General features: G+C 41.9%; 2 protein-coding genes across 5 annotated transcripts in view; both read left to right on the forward strand.

The window, feature by feature from the left end:
• LOC111971287 (uncharacterized) overlaps positions 1-14,749 on the forward strand; it is a 23,837-nt gene extending 9,088 nt beyond the window's left edge. Inside the window, exons 2-7 of one of the 3 annotated variants that reach the window (XM_024138893.2) lie at positions 4,879-5,009; positions 6,525-6,692; positions 9,554-9,712; positions 11,610-11,721; positions 11,970-12,097; positions 13,449-14,749. In XM_024138893.2, the coding sequence (XP_023994661.2) occupies positions 4,879-5,009; positions 6,525-6,692; positions 9,554-9,712; positions 11,610-11,721; positions 11,970-12,097; positions 13,449-14,375 (1,625 nt within the window). In that variant the 3' untranslated portion in view covers positions 14,376-14,749. Of the gene's footprint in view, positions 1-4,878; positions 6,693-9,553; positions 9,713-11,609; positions 11,722-11,969; positions 12,098-12,604; positions 13,140-13,448 lie in introns of those variants that run through there. The other 2 variants (XM_070439394.1, XM_070439393.1) reach the window with 2 other exon arrangements.
• A 1,797-nt stretch (positions 14,750-16,546) lies between these two features.
• LOC111971288 (uncharacterized) lies at positions 16,547-24,566 on the forward strand. 2 transcript variants are annotated; one of them, XM_024138894.2, is made up of 3 exons: positions 16,547-17,171; positions 17,560-17,684; positions 19,951-24,566. In XM_024138894.2, exons 1-3 carry the CDS (start codon positions 16,895-16,897, stop codon positions 21,232-21,234), a joined length of 1,686 nt encoding a protein of 561 aa, XP_023994662.2. In that variant the 5' UTR covers positions 16,547-16,894; the 3' UTR covers positions 21,235-24,566. The 2 variants fall into 2 exon arrangements, with proteins under 2 accessions (XP_023994662.2, XP_023994663.1); XM_024138895.2 differs by lacking the exon at positions 17,560-17,684 and having other exon boundaries at positions 17,092-17,171.
• The last annotated feature ends 262 nt before the right edge of the window (positions 24,567-24,828 follow it).

Genomic DNA, 24,828 nt, shown 5'->3' on the forward strand with positions numbered 1-24,828 from the left:
ATAATCTTTAATCAGCTTCTTGATATGCCACACCTTTGAGGTGCATGGATTATCTTGGCAAAGGAGAAATGCTCACTAACAGGATGTACATTTGAGAGAAATAAGCTTTTTGTGCATATGGAAAATGTCTTGGATCTTTTATTTCAGCTCATGAAACATGGGAGCAACACTTTACATGTTGCATTTTTTGTTTAGTATAGTATAATATGTTACTGTCACGTCCTGACCTTAGTTCCGTTTTTGTGTCTCTATTTTAGTTTGTCAGGCATGAGTTAGGTGGGCAGTCTATGTTCTTTTTTCTAGGTTGTTGTTTTTCTATGTGTTTGGCCTGTGTGGTTCCCAATCAGAGCAGCTGTTTATCGTTGTCTCTGATTGGAGCCATATTTAGGTAGCCTGTTTTCCATTGTGTGTTTGTGTGTTTCCTGTGTTAGTGTTTGTTTCACATTTCAGGACTGTTTCGGTTTTCTTATCATTCACTTTTATTTTGTATTTTGTCGTGTTCAGTTTTATTAAACTATCATGGACACTTACCACGCTGCATATTGGTCCGATCTTCATACTTTTCGTCTGAAGAGGAGGAAAATCGTTACAGTTACATTATTACAAAGAAAATTGGGATGCAAAGCAGCAACAAAACACCATACATTAATTGCACTATAACACTGACAAACAGTGCCCACAAACTGTTAGGGCATAAAGCTGTCCCAACAGCAGTCCCAACACCTTACCACTGCTACAGTTCATTCAGCCTCATTTACTGCCTTTAAAAAAAACATAACTGATATGGCTGACTTGCTTAAACAAATGTGGTTTCTACTGACAATTGAGATGTATAACTATGGCATAAGGGGACGACAAGCGGATAAGAAGCAATCTGTAATTTCGATTAAGACATTAATGAGCGAGAGACGACGGACATAGTCAATATAACTATTTGTTCAGCACTTTTGAACAAATGTACAGCGACAGAATTCAGAACATGGYCCGTTCTTACATATAAACAGACAATGAAAGGTCATACAATATTCAATTATTACCTTACTCTAAAACAGGATATAGGCAAACAAGACCACACCAGCCACGAACGARGTGTTTACAATACCGGGTTTGTGAAAACATACCAAATTATTAGGGTGAGGTACATGGGCTACTAACAGCTTACTACACAACATACACTTAGTATTACTTTGGCGACAGTATACATATCTCTCTGGCATCCTATATAATTTATGAAGCAGCATAAGACATTTTTGGACTCATGRTGTGATGTGCTTGAACAGGAAAGTGGTGCGGCGGTCCTTTTGTGGGAAAATTTTGTCATCAWAGAGAAAGATGCCGGATTTAAAATTCCAAGTTGAATGACGGTTCAAAACGTATTTTCCCAGTCGTAGCTCGTTTTTCCCCAGTTCCCAGTTGTGTTGAACTAACAGTTATCCACTGATTCCTTCCCATACCACTCATTGTTGAATTTGCGTATTCCAACTTGTTGTGTAATGTTTATGTCCAATGGCCGATGAGCAACGAAGACGTTTTATCTCTAATTTCGATTCATATGACAAACATTGAAAAGGATTTGATTGTCGACTTGATTCATGGTGACGCTTGCTAGCTAAGATTTTGAAAATATGATGTTGACAGTCCAGTCAAAGCTACTGTAGATATAAGGTGATAAGGTGTATTTTCTGCTGGCTAGCCCCACCACCACAGAAAGCACTGAGCTAGGCTGAAACACCTGCATTTAAGAGCTGCCTTACTCAAGAAAGCAAAAAAGAGACCATGTTTGTATGCGGCTTTATTAACTCATTTACATTGTAAAAAAAAATATTGTTTGCAATCTGATATGTGATATGTATTAATGCCAAAATAACAAGAACAACAGGCAAGCCCCCCCATCCCCCCCAAAAAGATTATATATATATATATATATATAAACACTGCTCAAAAAAATAAAGGGAACACTAAAATAACACATCCTAGATCTGAATGAATGAAAATATTCTTATTAAATACTTTTTTTCTTTACATAGTTGAATGTGCTGACAACAAAATCACACAAAAATGATCAAGGAAATCAAATTTATCAACCCATGGAGGTCTGGATTGGAGTCACACTCAAAAATTAAAGTGGAAAACCACACTACAGGCTGATCCAACTTGAGTAATGTCCTTAAAACAAGTCAAAATTAGGCTCAGTAGTTGTGTGCCTCCACGGCCTGTATGACCTCCCTACAACGCCTGGGCATGCTCCTGATGAGGTGGCGGATGGTCTCCTGAGGGATCTCCTCCCAGACCTTGACTAAAGCATCCCCCAACTCCTGGACAGTCTGTGGTGCAACGTGACTTTGGTGGATGAGCGAGACATGATTCCCAGATGTGCTCAATTGGAGTTCAGGTTGGAGAACAGGCGGGCAGTCCATAGCATCAATGCCTCCTCTTGCAGGAACTGCTGACACACTCCAGCCACATGAGGCTAGCATTGTCTTGCATTAGGAGGAACCCAGGCCAACCGGACCAGCATATGTGTTCACAAGGGGTCTGGGATCTCATCTCGGTACCTAATGGCAGTCAGGCTACCTCTGGCGAGCACAATGGAGGGCTGTGCGGCCCCAAAGAAATGCCACCCCACACCAGACTGACCCACCGCCAAACGCGTCATGCTGGAGGATGTTGCAGGCAGCAGAACGTTCTCACGCGTCTCCAGACCTGTCACGTCTGTCACATGTGCGTGTGAACCTGCTTCATCTGTGAAGAGCACAGGGCGCAGTGGCGAATTTGCCAATCTTGGTGTTCTCTGGCAAATGCCAAACGTCCTGCACGGTGTTGGGCTTAAGCACAACCCCACCTGTGACGTCGGCCTCATACCACCCTCATGGAGTCTGTTTCTGACCGTTGACAGACACATGCACATTTTGGCCTGCTGCGAGGTCATTTTGCAGGGCTCTGGCAGTGCTCCTCCTGATCCTCCTGCACAAAGGCGGAGGTAGCGGTCTGCCTGGGTTGTTGCCCTCCTACGGCCTCCTCCACGTCTCCTGATGTACTGACCTGTCTCCTGTAGCGCCTCCATGCTCTGGACACTACGCTGAAGACACAGCAAACCTTCTGCCACAGCTCGCATTAATGTGCCATCCTGGATGAGTCTGCACTACCTGAGCCACTGTGTGGGTTGTAACTCCGTCTCATCTACCACTAGAGTGAAAGCACCGCCAGCATTCAAAAACTGACCAAACATCAGCCAGGAGCATAGGAACTGAGAAGTCTGTGGTCACCACCTGCAGAACCACTCCTTTATTGGGGTGTCTTGCTAATTGCCTATATTCCACCTGTTGTCTATTCCATTTGCACAACAGCATGTGAAAATTTATTGTCAATCAGTGTTGCTTCCTAAGTGGACAGTTGATTTCACAGAAGTGTGATTGACCTGGAGTTACATTGTGTTGTTTAAGTGTTCCTTTACTATTTGAGCAGTGTATATATATATATTTGTTTTTACCTAAAGGTGTGGGGCTCAAAATGAATGACGGATCGCCACTGGGTGTATAATTCGAACGTTTTACAACACAAATGTGGCGACTACGAATATCATCACAGACAATTTTAGCTAATTAACAACTTGTAAACATTTGTGCACAACATTTTAGAGAAATACGCTTTTGTGCATATGAAACATTTCTGGGATCTTTACTTTTACTCAAGTATAGCAATTGAGTACTTTTTCCACCACTGCTAGCATAATACATTTTACTAGCTAGGTTTCCATCCAATTGGCGACAGATTTTCATGCGACTATTACAAAATATGCTTAAAGAAAATAGTGGTGTGTTTCCACCATATGGATTTGTTGTGGATAAAAATCAGTGCGTGATAGTGCTCACACGATTTACTCTTTCGTTTAAGTTTTTATGTACCGAATAAAAAGTAAATGTGTTTCCATCACATTTTCAACTCGACCGGTAGTTTTGTCACAAAACTGTTTAATTAAATAGCAAATGTACCTACTCTGGTTTTAGCACTTGCGCTCTAGCCAACAGATACAGTGCGAGAAGGCTGTGCGAGTAGGCTCGTCTACATAATGAGATTATTATGGATAAGAGGCAGTCAAGCGTCGTTCAACATGTCACCGAATAAGACCCTCGATATTTATTGGAAAGGAGCATCAAGATCACCGTGCACTTTCACCACCCTGTGGAAGTTCATCATAACTTCTTTCATCTGTAGCCTAATAAACTGTATGGTTTGACTAAACTGTATGGTTTCCCGAGTCATAGTGGGAGGACATCACACCATATAATCGCGTGACTCCAAGTTAACTTCGATATGATTGTTATTATATCAATATTTGCGCATAAAGGCGATTCCACCACCATTTCTTGCATAATACGTTTTACCGACACAGTAGAAAAAATTATCTGTCAACATTGTAACATTTTTACCGAAACTGATTTATAACGGTAAGATTTTTTTTCTTGATCGGATGGTCAGGGGGCAGGAACAGAATTACAAATAATTTGTAGACTGCAAATTAACCGCAAGAAGCACAAACAGATAAAATGTTTGACTAAAACATAACCATTTTAAACTTTAATTACGTTTGTATACGATCACCTCTCTCTCTATGCTGCATGGAAATACTTGAGAACAYAATTCTTAAATTAAAATAAATTGGAGCTGATTTCCGGGTGTTTTTAGTCTTATGTCTCACAATGAAATGTTAACAAAAACATTTTGCTCAGGAAACTTTAGGGGRCGCAGTTGAGGAACCTTGCAGTATGACTTTACTTGTATGAAAACTGTGGATGTAAACGTAGTTAATGTCAATAGTGTACAATATAGCGTTGAGCATTAACTTAACCACTCCTTTCCCCCCAATCCCTCTCTTAGGTGAAGGACATCTCACAGGTGGCCACAGGACCTTTGCAAAGCCAGCAGGACACAACACGTGGAGAGATGATCAACCCATAGCAATAGATGAGGGGAGTGGAACCTCAACCCAGCATYTTATTGTGATAGAGGTTAGTGTCATAGTGTAATATAAAAAATTATAGTACATCAAATGTGGCCAATTTATTTCAGAAAGTCTCCCCTCAGCTATTCATTACTCGCCAACAGCCAATAAAATTGCAGGGTGCCAAATACAAATCAACAGAAATCTCATAAATCAAATTTCTCGAACACACAAGTATTAGGCATCATTTTAAAGATAAAATTCTCGTTAATCCAGAAACAGTGTCTGATTTCAAAAATGCTTTACAGCGAAAGCTCCACAAACGATTATGTTAGGTCACCATCAAGTCACAGATAAACCCAGCCATTTTTCCCGCCAAAGAGAGGAGTCACAAAAAGCACAAATAGAGATAAYATTCATCACTAACCTTTGATGATCTTCATCAGATGACACTCATAGGACTTCATGTTACACAATACATGTATGTTTTGTTCGGTAAAGTTCATATTTATATCCAAAAATCTTATTTTACATTGGCGTGTTAGATTCAGTAGTTCCAAAACATGCAGTGATATTGCAGAGAGCCACATGAATTCACAGTAATACTCATAATAAATGTTGATGAAAATACAGCTATTATACATGAAACTTTAGATTTTTTAAAAACTTTACGGAAATAGCATAATCTGAGAACAGCGCTCAGAGCCCAAACCAGCCAGAGAAATATCCGCCATGTGTGGTAGTCAACATTATTCATATTATTCATATATAAATATTCACTTACCTCTGATGATCTTCATCAGAATGCACTCCCAGGAATCGCAGTTCCACAATAAATGCTTGTTTTGTTCGATAATGTCCATAATTTATGTCCATTTATGTCCAATAGCTTCTTTTGTTAGGGCGTTTGGTAAACAATCCAAAAGCGCGATCTGGTCCATTCGGACGAAACGTTCAAAAAGTTATATTACAGATCGAAGAAACTTGTCAAACTAAGTATAGAATCAATCTTTAGGATGTTTTTATCATAAAAGTTCAATACTGTTCCAACCGGAGAATTCCATTGTCTGTAGAAATGCCCTGGAACGAGAGCAACCTCTCAAGTGAAAGCGCATGACTGAGAACGAGGGTGTAGGCAGACCCCTTAGTAAAACAGCTCCCATCCGGCCCCCRTTCACATGAGCAGCCTGAAACCACGTTCTAAAGACGGTTGACATCTAGTGGAAACCMTAGGAAGTGKAAKATAACCCATATCCCACTGTGTATTCGATAGGGGTGAGTTCAAAAACTACAAACCTCACATTTCCCACTTCCTGTTTGGATTTTTTCTCAGGTTTTTGCCTGCCATATGAGTTCTATTATACTCACAGACATCATTCAAACAGTTTTAGAAACTTCAGAGTGTTTTCTATCCAATACTAATAATAKTATGCATATATTAGCATCTGGGATTGAGTAGGAGGCAGTTAACTCTGGGCATGCTATTCATCCAAAAGTGGAAATGCTGCCCCCTATCTCAAACAAGTTTTTGTTATCCAATTCTATTTATGTACCAGAATAACCTCTCTTCTTCTTGTGTCAGTCTGCAGAGGCTGCAGGTCCTGGGGTTATGCAGGAGAGACCTGAAGGAGAGGAGGACCCAAGACACAGAAGAGACATCCTGACTGGAGAGGCTGGAGCGCCCCCTGAAGCCATGGAGGACCTCACCGCCGCTGCACCCCTGCCCAGGACCCAACACAGCATCACAGAGGTCAGTGGAACGCCAAACGCTGTCTTCAAGTCAGAGACAGACACAGACTTAACTGTAAGGCTCTTACACATAGGATCTGACTACAGATCAGACCCAGAGAGACTGGGTCTGGGGAGACTGGGCTGTCCTCCTGCTCCTGGCTCTGAGWATTTACCGGTATTTCACCAGAGCCAGAGGACGGTTGATTCTCTTGGTGATGGTGACGCGTTAGACACTGCCGTTGATGATCTGTCTTGTTCTTACACTACAGAGATGGAAAGGTAAGAACTTTGGGATTAAGATAAAGGTGTCAGAAACAATATGACTACTACAGAGCCCAAGATAGAGCAGACCACACAAACTTAAATGTACAGGGGGTGGGTCACCAAAATAAGAGATTTGAGATCAGGTTTAAGATCAAATATGTCACCAAMTACAGTTCCAAAAGGAATAAATAAAAAATAAAACCCATTTTTAAATCGGATCTTTTACCTAATGGTGGTGCTCTAAACATTCACAAATTCTCATTGGAACACAGACATRTTAAAAGTGAATGGCTTGCGCAATGTGCATACCTTAATTTCGTCTTACAGGAATGACTTTTTCTAAATTTTGTTACGATACAGCCTTATAACATTGATTAAAACGTTTTTTTCCCTTCATCAAGCTACACACAATACCACATAATGACAAAGCAAAAACAGTTTGTTAGAAATTTTTGCTAAAAAATATACAAATAAATGAAAACTGAAATATCACATTTACTTAAGTATTCAGACCCTTTACTCAGTACTTTGCTGAAGCACCTTTGGTAGCGATTACAGCATCGAGTCTTCTTGGGTATGACGCTACTAGGTTGGCAGACTTGTATTTGGGGAGTTTCTCCCATTTTTCTCTGCAGATCCTCTCAAGCTCTGTCAGGTTAGATGGGGAGTGTCACTGCACAGCTATTTTCAGGTCTCTCCAGAGATGTTCGGCTGGGCCAGTCAAGGACATTCAGAGACTTGTCCCGAAGCCACTCCTGCGTTGTCTAGGCTGTGTGCTTAGGGTCGTTGTCCTGTTGGAAGGTGAACCTTCGCCCAAGTCTGAGGTCCTGAAGGCTCTGGAGCAGGTTTTCATCCAGGATCTCTCTGTAATTTGCCCAAGCAGGCTGTCATGTGCCTTTTTACTGAGGGGTGGCTTCTGTCTGGCCACTCTACCATGAAGGCCTGATTGGTGGAGTCCTGCAGAGATGGTTGTCCTTCTGGAAGGTTCTCCCATCCGGTTTTTGGTCACCTCCCTGGCCAAGGTCCTTCTCCCCCGATTGCTCAGTTTGGCTGGACGGCCAGCTCTAGGAAGAGTCTTGGTGGTTACAAACTTCTTCCATTTAAGAATGATGGAGGTGACTGTGTTCTTGGGGACCTTCAATGCTGCAGACATTTTTTGGTACCTTTCCCCAGATCTGTGCTTCGACACAATCCTGTCTTGGTGGTCTACGGACAATTCCTTTGACCTCATGGCCTGGTTTTTGCTCTGACATGCACTGTCAACTGTGGGACCTTATATAGACAGGTGTGTGCCTTTCCAAATCATGTCCAATCAATTGAATTTACCACAGGTGGACTCAAATCAAGTTTTAGAAACATCAAGGATGATCAATGAAAACACGATGCACCTGAGTTCAATTTGGAGTCTAATAGCAAAGGCTCTGAATACTTATATAAATATGGTATTTCTGTATTTATTTTGTGTAAATTTGCCAAAATCACATGATATCACTGTGCCAAAATGCCTGAACATATTTTCAAGCCTGACATCTTAAAATTACCTTAGTAGTCAGCCTATGGTGTAGAAAAGTAAAAAATAAGCCACAGACCGGTGAAGAAACGTCAAACTACTTTTCCTATTTGTAAACGATGAGCTAGCTAAACGGAGCATGTGGAGGATGCATACAAGGTCATATGGATGGAGAAGGAAATGCATTGCTTTACAATGACCAGGGTGTATGTACCCTTTCCATTCATACTAAATGTTTGCACTTTTGGTAACTTGACCTACACTGCATACTCTCTGAATATGTCCATAGCGCATTATTTATGGACTTTATGGGGGGAGATTCTTATAAAATTGCCAGCAGTAAGATTTGAGTTAGATTTCCAAAAAGACAAGGCCTGTAGCTTTCAAATGATATGTTTTTCTGATTAAAATAAAATAAAAAATGTAATCCCCACACTCACCGTTTAACAGGTTTAAATTGAATCACTAATAACATGAAATAAATAAAAAGCTTCAGAAATTACTTTGTGAAAGCAACAATATAACTATGGTTTTACAATTATGGTGAAAACTTGGAGAAATGTTGGGGTTAAGTGGGTTAAAATCTTCCTAGAAATCACAGAGGATGCACAATTTTTGCACAACTGTAGTCTTTATTCATATTAAACATCTGATTTATTGAATTTTCCATGTGGTCTATATTAAAGGGCACTTCATTTAATACAACGGCCTTTTAAAATGTAATACTTGTGCACAATTTCCACGTAAAAGGGATGAAAAGGCACATTTCGTGGAATGACCCTTATCACCAATATACATTTAGTAAATATACCTACACATACCCACACACTAACAAACACATACTGTACATGTCAAAATAGTTTAGCAGGTTCGTCTGATGATGACTTTTGACTTATCATAGCTGACTTGTTTTTGCCCACAACATCATATTTATGTCCACCATGATGGGTTTAACAACAATGAAGTCATAATGTATAGTAGTATAGGACTCAAACTTAGTGGGGATGGGCAAACACTCCATGTTGAAAGTGTTTTATTATCTGTGTGTACGTACCTGAGGGAGTATACTGTATGTCWGTGTATTCTGTATCACCCGTCTCTTCCAGGAGGAGGGTCCAGAGTTGCTGTTGGTGAAGGAGGAGAGGTGTGAGGAGGGTCTGGGGAACCCTGAGGGGACCATGGTCATGGAGGACAACCAGACTACACCTCCTGAACCCACAGAGGAACCAGCTGAGCAGCACAGGACCACACACAGTCTCACTGAGGTGAGCCCACTGTGAACTACGGTCTGAATGGTATTAGGTCAGGGTCTGTGTCCATAAAGCCTATCAGAGTAGGAGTGCTGATCTAGGATCAGTTTAGCCTTTTAGATCATAACGAATAAGATTATGTAGACCAGTGGCTGTCAGTGCTGTTTTCTTTCTCCATGAGCATGGCTTTATTTCTATTACAGCATATTGGATGACTGTCATTCATATTCCATTCACCCAGTTAAATGTAACATCGATAGGTTTAGGCTACGACATGATACTCAAATTGTCCCAAAACCTATTTCATGAGGTTGCGAGAACCTAGCCTATTAATGAAAGCTTACAACATAGGTGCACACAGGTCGAGAGAAAAATTTGAGGTGACGGACAGTGACACATGGACAGACCGTGACACATTCAATACCGTCATGCACACTCTTGCCTGCATCTAGCTTATCTTGGATGTAATCATTAGTCCAACAGTTGCAAACGAGAGTTTATTTTGGACAAATTCAGGTATTTTTCCCCACGTTTCATTTGATCCATTTAAGAAACGTTTTTCAACAGAATTGGCAAAATGAATACACCCCTGTTCACTTTCATAGCAGCCATGTTGTATTCCTTCTCGCCTCTATGCACTCTCCTCTTCTCACCTTTTCCCTTTGTTTGTGGACTTCAATGCACAACACATCAGCTGTATGACCTGATGAAAAAACCTTTCCAAGCCAAACCATGTCATAACCGCTACACACAGCCTACATCGTTGTTCCCATATTAGCTGAAGTAACATCRTAGTCAACATAGAACTAATGCGTTAGTAAACCCGCTACAATCATGCAGTAACGTTAGTGTATAGTCAGTAATCAGTTTAGCAGTTACACCGGGTGGCAATAAATGTAATAAAACCAAAAGTTTACCTTGACTTGGAAGAGTTTCAGTGTTGTGTTGGATAGTCATAGCCAGCTAGCTAACATAACAACCCTCTGTTTGAGCCGTGTGTTTGAGTAGGCTAAACTAGCCAGCTGCATTTGCTAAGTGAAACTGAAAGTGAAAAAAAATGACTCTCTCTTGCTTCTCCTTCATTTTTGAAGAAATTAATTTGTTGAAAACCATTCAACTATTCTCTTTCTCTCTCTTTGAGTRAACTACGCACCACATTTTATGCACTGCAGTGCTAGCTAGCAGTAGCTTATGCTTTCAGTACTAGATTAATTCTCTGATCCTTTGATTGGGTGGATAACATGTCAGTTCATGCTGCAAGAGCTCTGATAGGTTGGAGAACGTCCTCCAGAAGTTGTCATAATTACTGTGTAAGTCTATGGATGGGGGTTAGAACCAAGAGCCTCTTAGGTTTTGTATTGAAGTCAATGTACCAAGAGTAGGACGGAAGATAACTGTCCTCTAGCTACACCATGGTGCTACCCTACAGAGTGCTGTTGAGGCTACTGTAGACCTTCATTGCAAAACAGTGTGTTTTAATGAATTATTTGGTGACGTGAATATATTTAGTATTGTTTTATCTAAAGGATACCTTTTTAAATGTTTTACCATTTTTAGTTTTATGAATTCACTGAGGAGGATGGTCCTCCCCTTCCTCCTCAGATGAGCCTCCACTGATGTAGACAGGTGAGGACCTGATCCTCGATCCGCACTTCTACTCTGAGAATCTTTGTGGATACGGCCCCTAGACTTCATAAATTGTGTCTTAAGTGTGGGACCATGCCTTTCAATTTTCAAACCATTAGAGTGTTAAGTAATCAAATCAACTAACACGTTTGCAGTGTCAACTCAACTAACATGTTTGCATAGTGCTCACAGCAATCCCTCATTGCCCAATCAGAAGATGCTCCATAGCAGGGTGCTCATATCATATTTCTTGATCCAACATCCTCCCACTCTGTATCTCTTACAGTCAGTAGACATGGAGGATGGGAAGCCTGATCTGCTGCTGGTCAAAGAGGAGYCAATAGAAGATGGACCAGAGAGCATTGATCTGCTGAGTGGATTAAAGATGAGGGAGCAAGGCAAGGGAGAAATGCATACAGCCTACATACAGTAATAGATCTGGGAATAGTGATGCACCTGGCTATACATTTTTTCTTAATTTTAATAATTCAGAAAATGAAATCAATACAACTTCAGTTTAAGTAAATAAAACACATGTAAGAATGTATGAACTTGACTAATTAATTGGTAATTGGTCAAAAATAACCTCCATATGTAGAGTTCTCTGCCATGTATATAAAGTCTATTTTCTAACCGCTTCCTGCAGGTGGTTGGCTGGAGGCTAACAGAGGAGACTGGGCAGCCATCTTGGATTCCCAGACTCAGATGGGTGCAGCCAAGGACTCAGGGGACAACATCACCGAGCAGGCCAGGACCAGAGGCAACATAGTGGAGGTCAGTGGATGGGACAGCGTCCTCAACTCTGGGCTGGGGAACAACACTGTTAACCACAACAACTGAACTTAGTCTACATGACAACAGACTTGCTGAGAGCAGGGCAAGGTGTAGGTTTCAACCGCGGAGACGGGGAGGTGCCCATATGCCGCGGGAGAGAACTGACACTGACTCTGCTAGCGATGCTCTGTCCTGCTCCTATAGTTGTGATTCAGAGAGACTGATGGTGCCTCAGGTTAACCCCCAAACAGGTGCTGCCTTCAGCCTGCCTTCTATAGGATCTATCAACTGGAACATGGACCCTGGGACAACACAGACACTCCCTGACATTCGTCCTCCCCACACTCTCATAATGTTAAACCAGACCTCAGGCAATGTCAGTGCCTTAAAACTAAATGGCTACACAAGCCAAATGACAGTAGTAGTAACTCTATCAGTAGATTCGGTGGCAAAGAGAAACGCTTCCCGTGTTCGTTCTGTGGGAAAGCCTTCCGTTTCTCCAAACAGGTGGAGATCCACCAGAGGGTCCACACAGGGGAGAAACCCATACAGCTGCTCCCAGTGTGAGGCTCTCCCACCAGCACCAGCTGAAGATGCACCTGAGAAGTCATTCGACTGCAGGAAGAGGTTTCTTAGAGAGGCGCTACCTCAGGATACACCATCATAAAATTCACCCGGCCCATATAAAGTGATTTGTCATGTAGAACTAGTTACTTTGTAGRTAAATCTGTTGGTTTTGGATGTAGTAGTGAACTGGATGTGGTGAACTGAGTAAAGAATGAGTATGATGAGGCAGAGTAGATGATATGGTGATGGTTGGTGTGATGGTGTCTGTAAAAATGCTTCACTGACGAAAAGTGATTTGATGTTGGTGTTTTTTAATGAGGGAATGATCGTGCTTTAATTCATGTTTACTTGACAGGAAGTAGTGAAGCTGTGTGTAATGCAATTGTACCAGATTTACACAAAAGGTAAAGTGTTACCATAATGAGTTATTCTACTTGTCACGTATCGTTTTGTGCAATAAAACTACTGTACTTCACGTTATGTGAGTGTGGGAACATTTTGTTCAAATTAAATACAAAATTCCTGACATACTTGGTTATTTTTTGTATCATTGCAGGGGCTGTTTCCCTTATGTCAGTTGAACCAAAACATTATACTTAATTCTTGAATCAACTCATAGGGACAATTTTTATTATAAACTCCAATGACTCCATATTGTTAGGTACTTAAATCAGTGTTAAAGATGGGCTTGACTYTGGTTAACATTTTATTATAATGTGTACAGCAAAGAATTTTGTATATAAAACTTTATGCTTTTATTTTCCATTTTTGTTACCGTCTGCAGTCTGAGGACCTGCTGATATCTGGTGTTGCTGGTGGGAGAYACTGGACCTCTGAAGCAGCTGGTCGCAAACCCTGGCCCCAGATCAGAACCCTGGATCAGGAGCCGTCGCTCTTCCTTCCCAAGTCGGAACCAGGACCCAACCAAGAGGGACAGAGACTCCACACAGAACACAACCAGTGGACAAGTGGACTGAACAACCTCAGTCCTGGTGGACATCAGAGAGACAGATGCTCCAGTCAGGGATCTAGTCTGCAGCCCAGACCCTTCTCTTTACAGTCTCAGTGCAGGGATGGAGCAGGTCCTGGGGCTGATAGAGATAGACCCTCGTGTTCCTTTGATACAAACACCACAGTATCCATGATGAACAGAGCAGGTCACCCTGGGATTCAGCCTTCACAGAGAATGGTGGAAGACCCCCCTGGTGGTAGTCTTTCAGGAAGTCTGTCTTCTCCTTCAGGATCTAGTCTAATGCTTGGTGACTGGGTTCATAGAAGGCCTGGACCTGGGTCTAGCCTTCCTCAACTACCTCATGGTTACCCCACCAATACAGACAGGGTCAGGATGGGTGTTCACCACAAGAGGTACCTAGCCTTTAACACATCACACAATCCTAACAACACCCAAACAATGACTAGAGGTCAAGGAGGGAGCTCAAAGACTAACCACCTGAGGGTGGTGGCTCCTGCTTCTACTTCCTCTGGTGTCATTGGGTCACAACGTGGGAAGCCAGGCATTAGGACGGACGCTGACAAGCCGTACGCCTGCCCCACGTGTGGGAAGCGCTTCACCGAGGCGACTTATGTGAAGAGGCACCAGACCGTTCACACCAAGGAGAGGCCCTTCAAGTGCAAACTATGTTACAAGAGCTTCTCATTCCTGAGTAACCTTATCAGACATAGGAGTGTTCACAATGGGGAGAAATCGTAGCAGTGTGGTTTTAGATGTACACAGGGGATATCAGGGAACCATTCTTTAGCTGACATATTATAGTTATGATGTGAAGTGTCTTGGGGTAAGAGGTTTTTTTGGATTACTAAGTCCCTCAGTTGAGCATCTAGGTATGCAGTCTTTCTCACATGAAACAGACTTCTTTTTTGGTGTGCTGGCATACTTATTGTCATTGAAGTGTTTGTCTCTGAATTTGTCTGTTCTATTRATAACAAATATACTGTCCCTCTTTTGTATAACACCACCTTCCCCCCAAAAAACATTATTTGACATAATCAGGTGGTACCTATTCCTTTATGTACTATAAATAGGTGATCAAATCTGTTAATACATGATAATTCATGTTCTTTTGATATGTTGACTTTTTATTTTCTTGTTTATCATTTAGAATTAATGTAACGATGTGCGCTGAGAGTCGGGAAGTTCAGGGAGTGAGGGTTTTAATAAATAAATGCAACATGACACGAACAACGCACAGACTTAACACAGGAACAGAAACAATGACGCCTGGGGAAGGAACCAAAGGGAGTGACATATATAGGGAAGGTCTCTTGATGATCTTGAAATGGAGTCGGTGGGCAGTGGTGAGGTAGACCAGAATGAAGTGGGCCTACCTGCGGCGACAGGTGTGGTAGAGACTTACAACATTTGCCTTGTGAAGCCTACCGGAGAAGATTTTGGACTGGTGGGAATGAGATTTTTGGAAAGAGTGGATTCAAGGTGGATCAAAGGAAAAATAATATTTGTGGAGTTTGTGACGCCTGCCATTTGGTGAGACGTACTGTAGACCCGGTAGCAATGATGAGACTGAGAATATCGTCTGTCTTGTTGAGCTTTGACAGAGTTTCTACCTGATAAGGTCAGGTTAGGTTATATTTGCTATTCTATGAGGGCCTATGTTCCGAGCCCGCTACAGTGCTTGAGGTGCCGAGGATTCAAACATGTTGCATCAGTGTGTAGAAGGGAGATCACACAATGTCAGAAATGTGTAGGAGGGAATAGTCATAAGGAGTGTACAGTTGGGATAGAGAAAGCATTGTATGTCAACTGTGGGGGCACTCATGCAGCTGGGGATCCGAAGCGCCCTCCGAGACAGGTTGAGATGGCCAGAGTTCGAGTAGTGAGGCAGGGAAGAGAGTAGAGGTGAGTGATTTGACTGGGAGCCCCCTAGTGAGTAGGCCTAAAGGGAGAGATCCAGAGAGTATGAGATTTTGTTAGGTTGGATTTCCTGATTTTTATAGCCATGGTGATCAACCGCAATGCACTGATGGAGTAGAAATCACAGAAGATAGATGTGGTAGTTGCAGCAGCAGAGAAATATTTGGGTGTGAGAGATTTTAGTGCAGAAAATGTACAGGGAGTTTTGAGAGAAGGGGTTCCATCCTCCAGGGCTGACGGCCGGATGTAGGATTTCTTAGGGCCAAAGTAGTTGGATGGGGTGGTGGGATTTTGGGGGGAGTGTATAGATGCAGGGTTAGATGGTGGTGCAATTTAGAGGTCCTGAACAGTCATTCCGAAACATATTTTTTAACTAATTACCAGGAAGTTAGAAAAGACCGGTTGGGTGTGTGGGCAGCTTATATTAATGAGCTTGCCTTGACTGGCAGCTCTTTGAAACACCTATATCAAGTAACTTGGATGCAGGGAGAAATGTTGCAGTAAAATCATCTGAATTGTTTTGTTATACATTTCCCGTTTGCCATGTCTCTCGTGATGCAGTTCACAGCAGCACTGATGGGTGTTGACCTGACAACTGCGTTTGAGTTTTGAATGACCCTTTTGTTCCATGCAGGCTGAAGACCTAGCTAGCCCGTAACTAGCTAACCCCAGGCACAGCCAAAAAGGGAAACATAGAAGTATCTTTGCCATAGATGAATAGGGTAAACTTTCAATTATATTTGCTGACACCTCACTGTTAAATTTTGGAACCAGTGGAGTAGCTATCTAGCAATATAAACCACGCTCCTCTGCAAACACACCTTTTCTGGTGTTGGTTACAGGGCGGTACTTACTTAAATTAGATAAGAGAATATCATGTATGAAAATGAGAGTTAAGGTGATGTCACCTTAACCCCTTAATAATGAATCCAAGTGTTTGACATGGGGAGGGGACCAGTAACTTTATGATCAAACTTTATCAATGTAAAAGCAACAGTGACCCTGATGATTTTCCCATTACTTTATTTTACCCAAAAGGTGCAATCTGCCCTCCGAGCTGCGAAAGGCAGCAATAAGCAACACAGCGCCTAGTCTGCTGGAAAGCCACCAACTAATAACATCCTTTCTCTTCAGTGTGTACGGAAGTAAACAATGACCAATAACAATTTACACCGTTTTTTCATTGATATTTGGACATTTATTAATACCATGGAACTCATAATATGGCTCATTTAACTGCGCAGCATCACATACCCCATGTATTCTTTAATTCGCGTTTGAGACAGGACTTGGTTGGTAGATGTTATCTAGGTAACGCTAGCTGCTAACGTTAGCTAACAATGGCTAACTGTATGGTTTTTCACACTCAAATAGCCTCCATCATGGAGGTGCTAGCGAATGCAGCCGTGGCAGAGATCTGTAAACTCGTAGACGACGACTATGCAGTGTTTCGTTTGGAAATAACTCAAAGCCAGAAAGAAAACAGGGCATTGCGGAAGAAACTACTGGAAATTAAGGTGTCACGGGAGCGCGCAGAGAGGACAATGCGAGAGCGTGTCCTCGCCATTCGTCCCAGAGGTGTCAAGCTCCTCGACCGAAACAGAGGAATGGCAAGAGGTACATTTTGTAGAAGGCTGCGGAGCAGGTCGCCGTTCATATATAGCTCAGTGCCTGTGTTCAGATGTATTAACCATAATTGGGTCTTGGTCAGTTTTTGGATAGAATGCAATAATTCCCCTGATTACTTGGCTACCTTGCGCAAAGACACTATCATATTGTAACCAGATCATTGATTTACTGTATTTCTTATTATTTACTAATTGAAAACAATGTGATGCATGGAACATAATCGGCCTACATCAATCAATTAATAGTATATCAAGTAGTTATGAGAAGTGTTACCTTGCCAATTCTAGACAGTATCAATAGTATACAATATACTGTTGAGCATTGACAGTAGCTAACCTAACCACCTCTTTTCCTCCAATCACTCTCTTGGGCGAAGGACATCTCACTGGAGGCCACAGGAGCTTTGTGAAGCCAGCGGGACACAATAKATGGAGAGATGACCAACCAATCACTGTTGATGAGGGGAGTGGAACCTCAAACCAGCATGTTATCATGATAGAGGTTAATGTAATAGTGTTGCACGAAAAATTACAGTTACTTTGTAACTCAAATGTGGCCTGTTTGTTTCAGAAAGGCTACCCTCAGCTATTCACTTGCATACATGTACATAGGGGAGCTTGTGAGACTTCCCTACTGTTAATATGTGTGTGTGAATAACTCACATTGGAGAGTTAGATAAGATGCKAGAATAATCCTTTACTCAGGTATTACATGTTACAGGTCACGACATCCTATCTTGCGTTACTCATCTCATATGTATATACTGTATTCTATACTATCTATCTTAGCCTAGGCCGCTCTAACATTGCTCATCCATATATTCTTATTCCGTTCCTTACTTAGATTTGTGTGTATTGGGTATTTGTTGTGGAATTGTTAGATATTGCTGAACTGTTGGAACTAGAAGCACAACCATGTGTATGTGACCAATAAAATGTGATTGATTGATCTATCCTTGCTAGGTGCCCCGCTAGCGCCTTCTCTGAGTTGGTATTATGCCCATTATCTCAACACCTTCCTTTTCGTATAGAATTAGCTTGAGCACTTCATACCATTTTAATACCACAGGGAATATACCTATTTACATTATCAACACTTTTTTCCCTTTCTTGCCCTAGTTTGGCACAGTGGTAGCATATTGGGCACTTCTGGAAGGTTGAGCGCCTCTGGGAGCCTCAGGGCCTCTCCTTCCTCTTCCACGTCCTCCTGAAATTGTGGAGGCACGGTCGGCAGAGATAAATGCCTTGGTGGGGTCTTCCCCATCTCCTCATTATGTGTCCTGCCCACACCATCCAGAGGATATTCACAGTCTTCCCATGTAGACCTGCACAAGTCTGGTTCATCCTTGGGAGCAATTTCCAAATGCCTGAAGGTACCACGTTCATCTGTACAAACAATAGTACGCAAGTATAAACACCATGGGACCACGCAGCCGTCATACCCCTCAGGAAGGAGACGCATTCTATTCCCTAGAGATGAACATACTTTGGTGCAAAAAGTGCAAATCAATCCCAGAACAACAGCAAAGGACCTTGTGAAATGCTGGAGGAAACGGGTACAAAAGTATCTATATCCACAGTCAAACGAGTCCTATATCGACGTAACATGAAAGGCCGCTCAGCAAGGAAGAAGCCACTGCTCCAAAACCGCCATAAAAAAAAACAGACTACGGTGCAACTGCACATGGGACAAAGATCGTACTTTTTGGAGAAATGTCCTCTGGTCTGATGAAACAAAAATAGAACTGTTTGGCCATAATGACCATCGTTATGTTTGGAGGAAAAAGGGGGAGGCTCGCAAGCCGAAGAACACCATCCCAAACGTGAAGCACGGGGGTGGCAGCATCATGTTGTGGGGGTGCTTTTCTGCAGGAGGGACTGGTGCACTTCACAAAATAGATGCCATCATGAGGATGGAAAATTATGTGGATATATTGAAGCAACATCTCAAGACATCAGTCAGGAAGTTAAAGCTTGGTCGCAAAAGGGTCTTCCAAATGGACAATGACCCCAAGCATACTTCCAAAGTTGTGGCAAAATGGCTTAAGGACAACAAAGTCAAGGTACTGGAGTGGCCATCACAAAGCCCTGACCTCAATCCTATAGAACATTTGTGGGGCAGAACTGAAAAAGTGTATGCGAGCAAGGAGGCCTACAAACCTGACTCAGTTACACCAGCTCTGTCAGGAGGAATGTTGCCAAAATTCACCCAACTTATTGTGGGAAGCTTGTGGAAGGCTACCTGAAAAGTTTGACCCAAGTTAAACCATTTAAAGCCAATGCTACCAAATACTAATTTAGTGTATGTAAAGTTCTGACCCACTGGGAATGTGATGAATGAAATAAAATCTGAAATATATTCTCTCTACTATTATTCTGACATTTCACATTCTTAAAATAAAGTGGTGATCCTAACTGACCTAAGACAGGTCATTTTTACTAGGATTAAATGTCAGAATTTGTGAAAAACTGAGTTTAAATGTATTTGTCTAAGGTGTATGTAAACTTCCGACCTCAACTGTATATGTGAATAACTCACGTCAGAGACTTTAAATAAGTTCCGATCATAATCCTTTATTCGGGTGTTACACGTTACAGGTCACGACATCCTAATCAGACACTCATAATGCACCTGTTTATCTATCCTAGATAGGTGCCCCACTAGCGCCATCTCTGGTTTGGTATTATGCCTATTATCTCAACACCTACGACATTGTTATCCAATTCAACTCATGTACTGGTAATAACCCCCTCTCTTCATGTGTCAGTCTGCAGATGGAGAGGCTGCAGGTCCTGGAGGATCGTCTCTGGTCAAGCAGGAGAGGACTGAAGGAGACGACCCACAACACAGCAGAGAAATCCAGACTGTAGACACGGGGGACCAATCCACCACCGCCATGCCCCAGCCCAGGACTAGACGCAGCATCACAGCGGTCAGTGGAATGCCGAACGCCATCAAGTCAGAGACAGACAAAGAGACTTTAACTGTAACCAAAAGGCTTTTACACACAGGATCTGACCACAGGTCAGACCCAGAGAGACTGGGGCTGGGGCCGCTGGGCTGTCCTACTGTTCCTGGCTCAGAGTACTTACCATTATTTAGTCAGAGCCAGAGGACGGATCATTCCTGTGGAGATGGTGATCGTGACGCGTTAGACACAGGCAGTGATGATCCGTCTTGTTCTTACGTTACAGAGATGGACCCTGGCAACATACCCTTGGGTTTAGAGACACAGACTGATCTGTCTAGAGGGGACTGGAACCGGTACAGTAGTAGTGTATACTCTGAAGGGTGCCTAGATAAGAAAGGGGAGGGTCTGGTCGTAGATGAAGTGACTGTGAAAGTGGAGGGCGACGTTCCTCCCACACGGAATGGAGATCGTCACCGTGGAGACGGACACTCACAGGGCAGAGGTTTCTTAGATTACAGGGAAAGCTTAGAGACAAATCCAAATGTCACAACCCACTCCACTTTACACGCATTCAGGGATGGCGACCCAGTGTCCAGATCAATGGGGCCTTCCGATTCACACGGCCATGTTCTTTTTGATCAGATATTGAACTCAAACGACATGGCTAGAACCCAGGCTCAGGGAGGGGAAGCCACATCAGGCAATAGCAAAGAGAAACGGTTCCTCTGCATGTTCTGTAACAAAGGCTTCAGCTGCCTCCAGAAGGTGGAGATCCACCAGAGGGTCCACACAGGGGAAAAACCCTTCAGCTGTACCCAGTGTCAGATGCGCTTTGCCCAGACTGGTGACCTGAAAAGGCATCAGAGGGTCCACACGGGGGAGAAACCATTCGGCTGCCACCTATGCCAGGCTAGTTTCTCCCACTCCTCCAGCCTGAAAAGGCACCAGAGGGTCCACACAGGGGAGAAACCCTACAGTTGTCCCCAGTGTGAGAAGAGGTTCTCCCACCAGCACCATTTGAAGATTCACCTGAAGGTCCACACGGGAGCGAGGTCGTTTGCCTGTACGCACTGCGGGAAAAGTTTCTCAGAGAGGAGCTACCTCAGAATACACCAGCAGAAAAAACATTCCACTCTATAACATAGAAAGTAACCATTCTGCTCGATGTTTAGATCAAACCTTGCATTAAAGACAAAGATGAATGTATTGTTGTCAGCAGAAAAGAACCAGATATGCATTTGGTATAACGAGAGTTACAGATTTCAGTGTTGAATATTCCTGAGTAGAATATTGCATCCAGACAGTGTGTGATATATAAGGCATATATACAGTGCCTTCGGGAAGTATTCAGGCCCCTTGACTTTTTCCACATTTTGTTACATTACGGCCTTATTCTAAAATGGATTAAATAAAAAACATCCTCAGCAATCTACACACAATAACCCATAATGCAAAAATAGGTTTAGACATTTTTGCAAATGTATTACAAATAAAAAACATACCTTATTTGCGTACAGTACCAGTCAAGTTACTACTACTAATTCAAGGGTTTTTCTTTATTTGTATTTTTTTCTACATTGTAGAATAATAGTGAAGACATCAAAACTATGAAATAACACATGGAATCATGTAGTAACCAAATAAGTGTTAAACAAAGATTCTTCAAAGTAGAGACCCTTTGCCTTGATGACAGCTTTGCACACTCTTGGCATTCTCTCAACCAGCTTCACCTGGAATGCTTTTCCAACAGTCTTGAAGGAGTTCCCACATATGCTGAGCACTTGTTGGCTGCGGAGGCAGGGACTGGGAGACTAGTCAGTATCGAGGGAAAAATGAACGGAGCATAGTACAAACAGATCCTTGATGAAAACCTGCTCCAGGGTGCTCGGGACCTCAAACGGGGGCGAAGGTGCACCTTCCAACAGGTCAACAACCCTATGCACACATCCAAGACAATGCAGGAGTGGCTTCGGGACAAGTCTCGAAATGTCCTTGAGTGGCCCAGCCAGAGCCTGGACTTGAACCCGATCAAACATCTCTGGAGAGACCTGAAAATAGCTGTGCATCAACGCTTGAGAGGATCCGCAGAGAAGAATGGGAGAATCTCCCCAAATACAGGTGTGTCATGCTTGTAGTGTCATAACCCAGGAAGACTCAAGGCTGTAATTGCTGCCAAAGGTGCTTCAACAAAGTACTGAGTAAAGGGTCTGAATACTTATGCAAATGTGATATTTCAGTTTTGTTTTTGTAATAAATTAGCAAACAGTTCTAAACCTGTTTTTGCTTCGTCATTATGGGGTATTGTGTGTAGACTGATGAGGAAAAAAACAATTTAATKAATTTTAGAATAAGGCTGTAACACAACAAAATGTGGAAAAAGTAAAGGGGTCTGAATACTTTCCAAAGGCACTCTAAGCCTAAAGTCTGTTGCATATTGTTGTTGTACTGTAAGCTATACCATGTTCACGAATGCCTGTTTCATTACTTCCATTCAACTATGGTTTTGACATTTTTTTATAAGAAAATTAAGGCAATTTATCAAGTACATGCAGATTTTTAGTTCAGACATGTTTGTGTGGTTTTCATATGGTGTATTTAAACTAACTTTGTTTGTTTAATAAACACAAAATGGGATTTTTCATTCTAAGACTTACCCAACAGCGCTTTATAACCATTATAGACTTACTAAATATACCCACACACTAACAAACACCTACAGTACACATCAAAATAGTTTAGTCAGGTTTGTCTGACTTGACTTATCATAGCTGACTTATTTTTACCCACAACATATTTACAGTGCCTTCAGAAAGTATTCACACCCCTTGAATTTTTCCACATTTTGTTGTGTTACAGCCGGAATTTAAAATTGATTAAATAGAGATGTATTGTCACTGTCTTACACACAATAATACCCCATGATGTCAAAGTGGAATTATGGTTTTTCAAAATGAAAAGCTGAAATGTCTTAAGTTAGTTTTCAACCCCTTTGTTATGGCAAGCCAAAATAAGTTCAGGAGTAAACATTTGCTTAACAAGTCACATAAGTTGCATGGACTCACTCTGTGTGCAATAATAGTGTTTAACATGATTTTTGAATTACTACCTCATCTTTGTACCGAACACATATAGTTATCTGTCATGTCCCTCAGTCGAGCAGTGAATTTCAAACACAGATTAAACCACAAAGACCAGGGAGGTTTTCCAATGCCTCTGTAGGAAGGGCACCTATTGGTAGCTGGGTTAAATATAAAAAGCAGACATTGAATATCCCTTTCAGCATGGTGAAGTTATTAATTACACTTTAGGTGTATACAATACACCCAGTCACTACAAAGATACAGGAAGGAAACCGCTCAGGGATTTCACCATGAAGCCAATGGTGACTTTAAAACAGTTAGAATTTCATGGCTGTGATAGGAGAAAACTGAGGATGGATCAACAACATTTTAGTTACTCCACAATACTAACCTAATTAACAGAGTGAAAAGGAGGAAGCTTGTACAGAATAAAAATATCCTGAAACATGCACCCTGTTTGCAACAAGGCACTAAAGTAATACAGTCTGCTTTCCACCAGACACTTGGATATGACTTGACCTTTCAGCAGGACAATAACCTAAAACACAAGGCCAAATCTACACTGGAGTTTCTTACCAAGAAGACAGTGAATGGCCGAGTTACAGTTTTGATTGAAAAAATCTATGGCAAGACCTGAAAATGGTTGTCTAGCAATGATCAACAACCAATTTCCAGAGCTTGAAGAATTTTGAAAAGAATTATGGGCAAATGTTGCACAATCCAGGTGTGGAAAGCTCTTTTAGACTTAACCAGAAAGACTCACAGCTGTAATCACTGCCAACGGTGAGTCTAAAAAGTATTGGCTCAGGGGTGTGAATACTTATGTAATTGAGATATTTATCTATTTCATTTTCAATAAATGTGCAAACATTCTTAAAACATGTTTTCATTTTGTCATTATGGGGTATTGTGTGTAGAAGGGTGAATATATATATATATATATATATTATGAATTCAGGCTGTAACACCTGAGGGGAACCCTGAGGGGACCATGGTCATGGAGGACAACCAGACTACACCTCCTCCTGAACCCACAGAGGTCACACATTTTATGATTTGAGACTAGACTTGATAGAAATTAAAATCACTTGAGATTTGAATTGGACTTGAAGACTCGGAAATCGACTTTGACTTGAAATTATCTGGCTGGGTTTTGCAACGTTTTTTCACACATTTTGTGGCACAGTCTCAATGGATTAATCACCACGCAGCAAAACCATAGCATCAGACTTGCCTGAGGGAATGTGGCCTGGGGGAATGTGTTTTGAAATGTAATGTCATGTAATATTGTAAATTGTATATAAAACTGCCTTAATGTTGCTGGACACCAGGAAGAGTAGCTGCTACCWTGGCAGCAGCTAATGGGGATCCTTAATAAATACAAAAACTGAATTTGAGCCCTGGTTTTAACCAAACACAGTAAGCCCTTCCCTGATACGGACTATAATCAACTGACTGGCTTTCTTGACGTCTATAGTATTCTCTCGGGTACGCAATCTGGTTTCCGCTCAGGTTATGGATGTGTCACTGCAACCTTAAAGGTCCTAAATGATGCCACCATTGCCCTTGTTTCTAAGCAATGTTGTGCTGCTATTTTTATTGACTTGGCCAAAGCTTTTGATATGGTAGACAATTCCATTCTTGTGGGCCGGCT

Source organism: Salvelinus sp. IW2-2015, unplaced genomic scaffold (genome assembly GCF_002910315.2).
Source record: "Salvelinus sp. IW2-2015 unplaced genomic scaffold, ASM291031v2 Un_scaffold1615, whole genome shotgun sequence".
Classification (NCBI taxonomy): Eukaryota; Metazoa; Chordata; class Actinopteri; order Salmoniformes; family Salmonidae; genus Salvelinus; species Salvelinus sp. IW2-2015.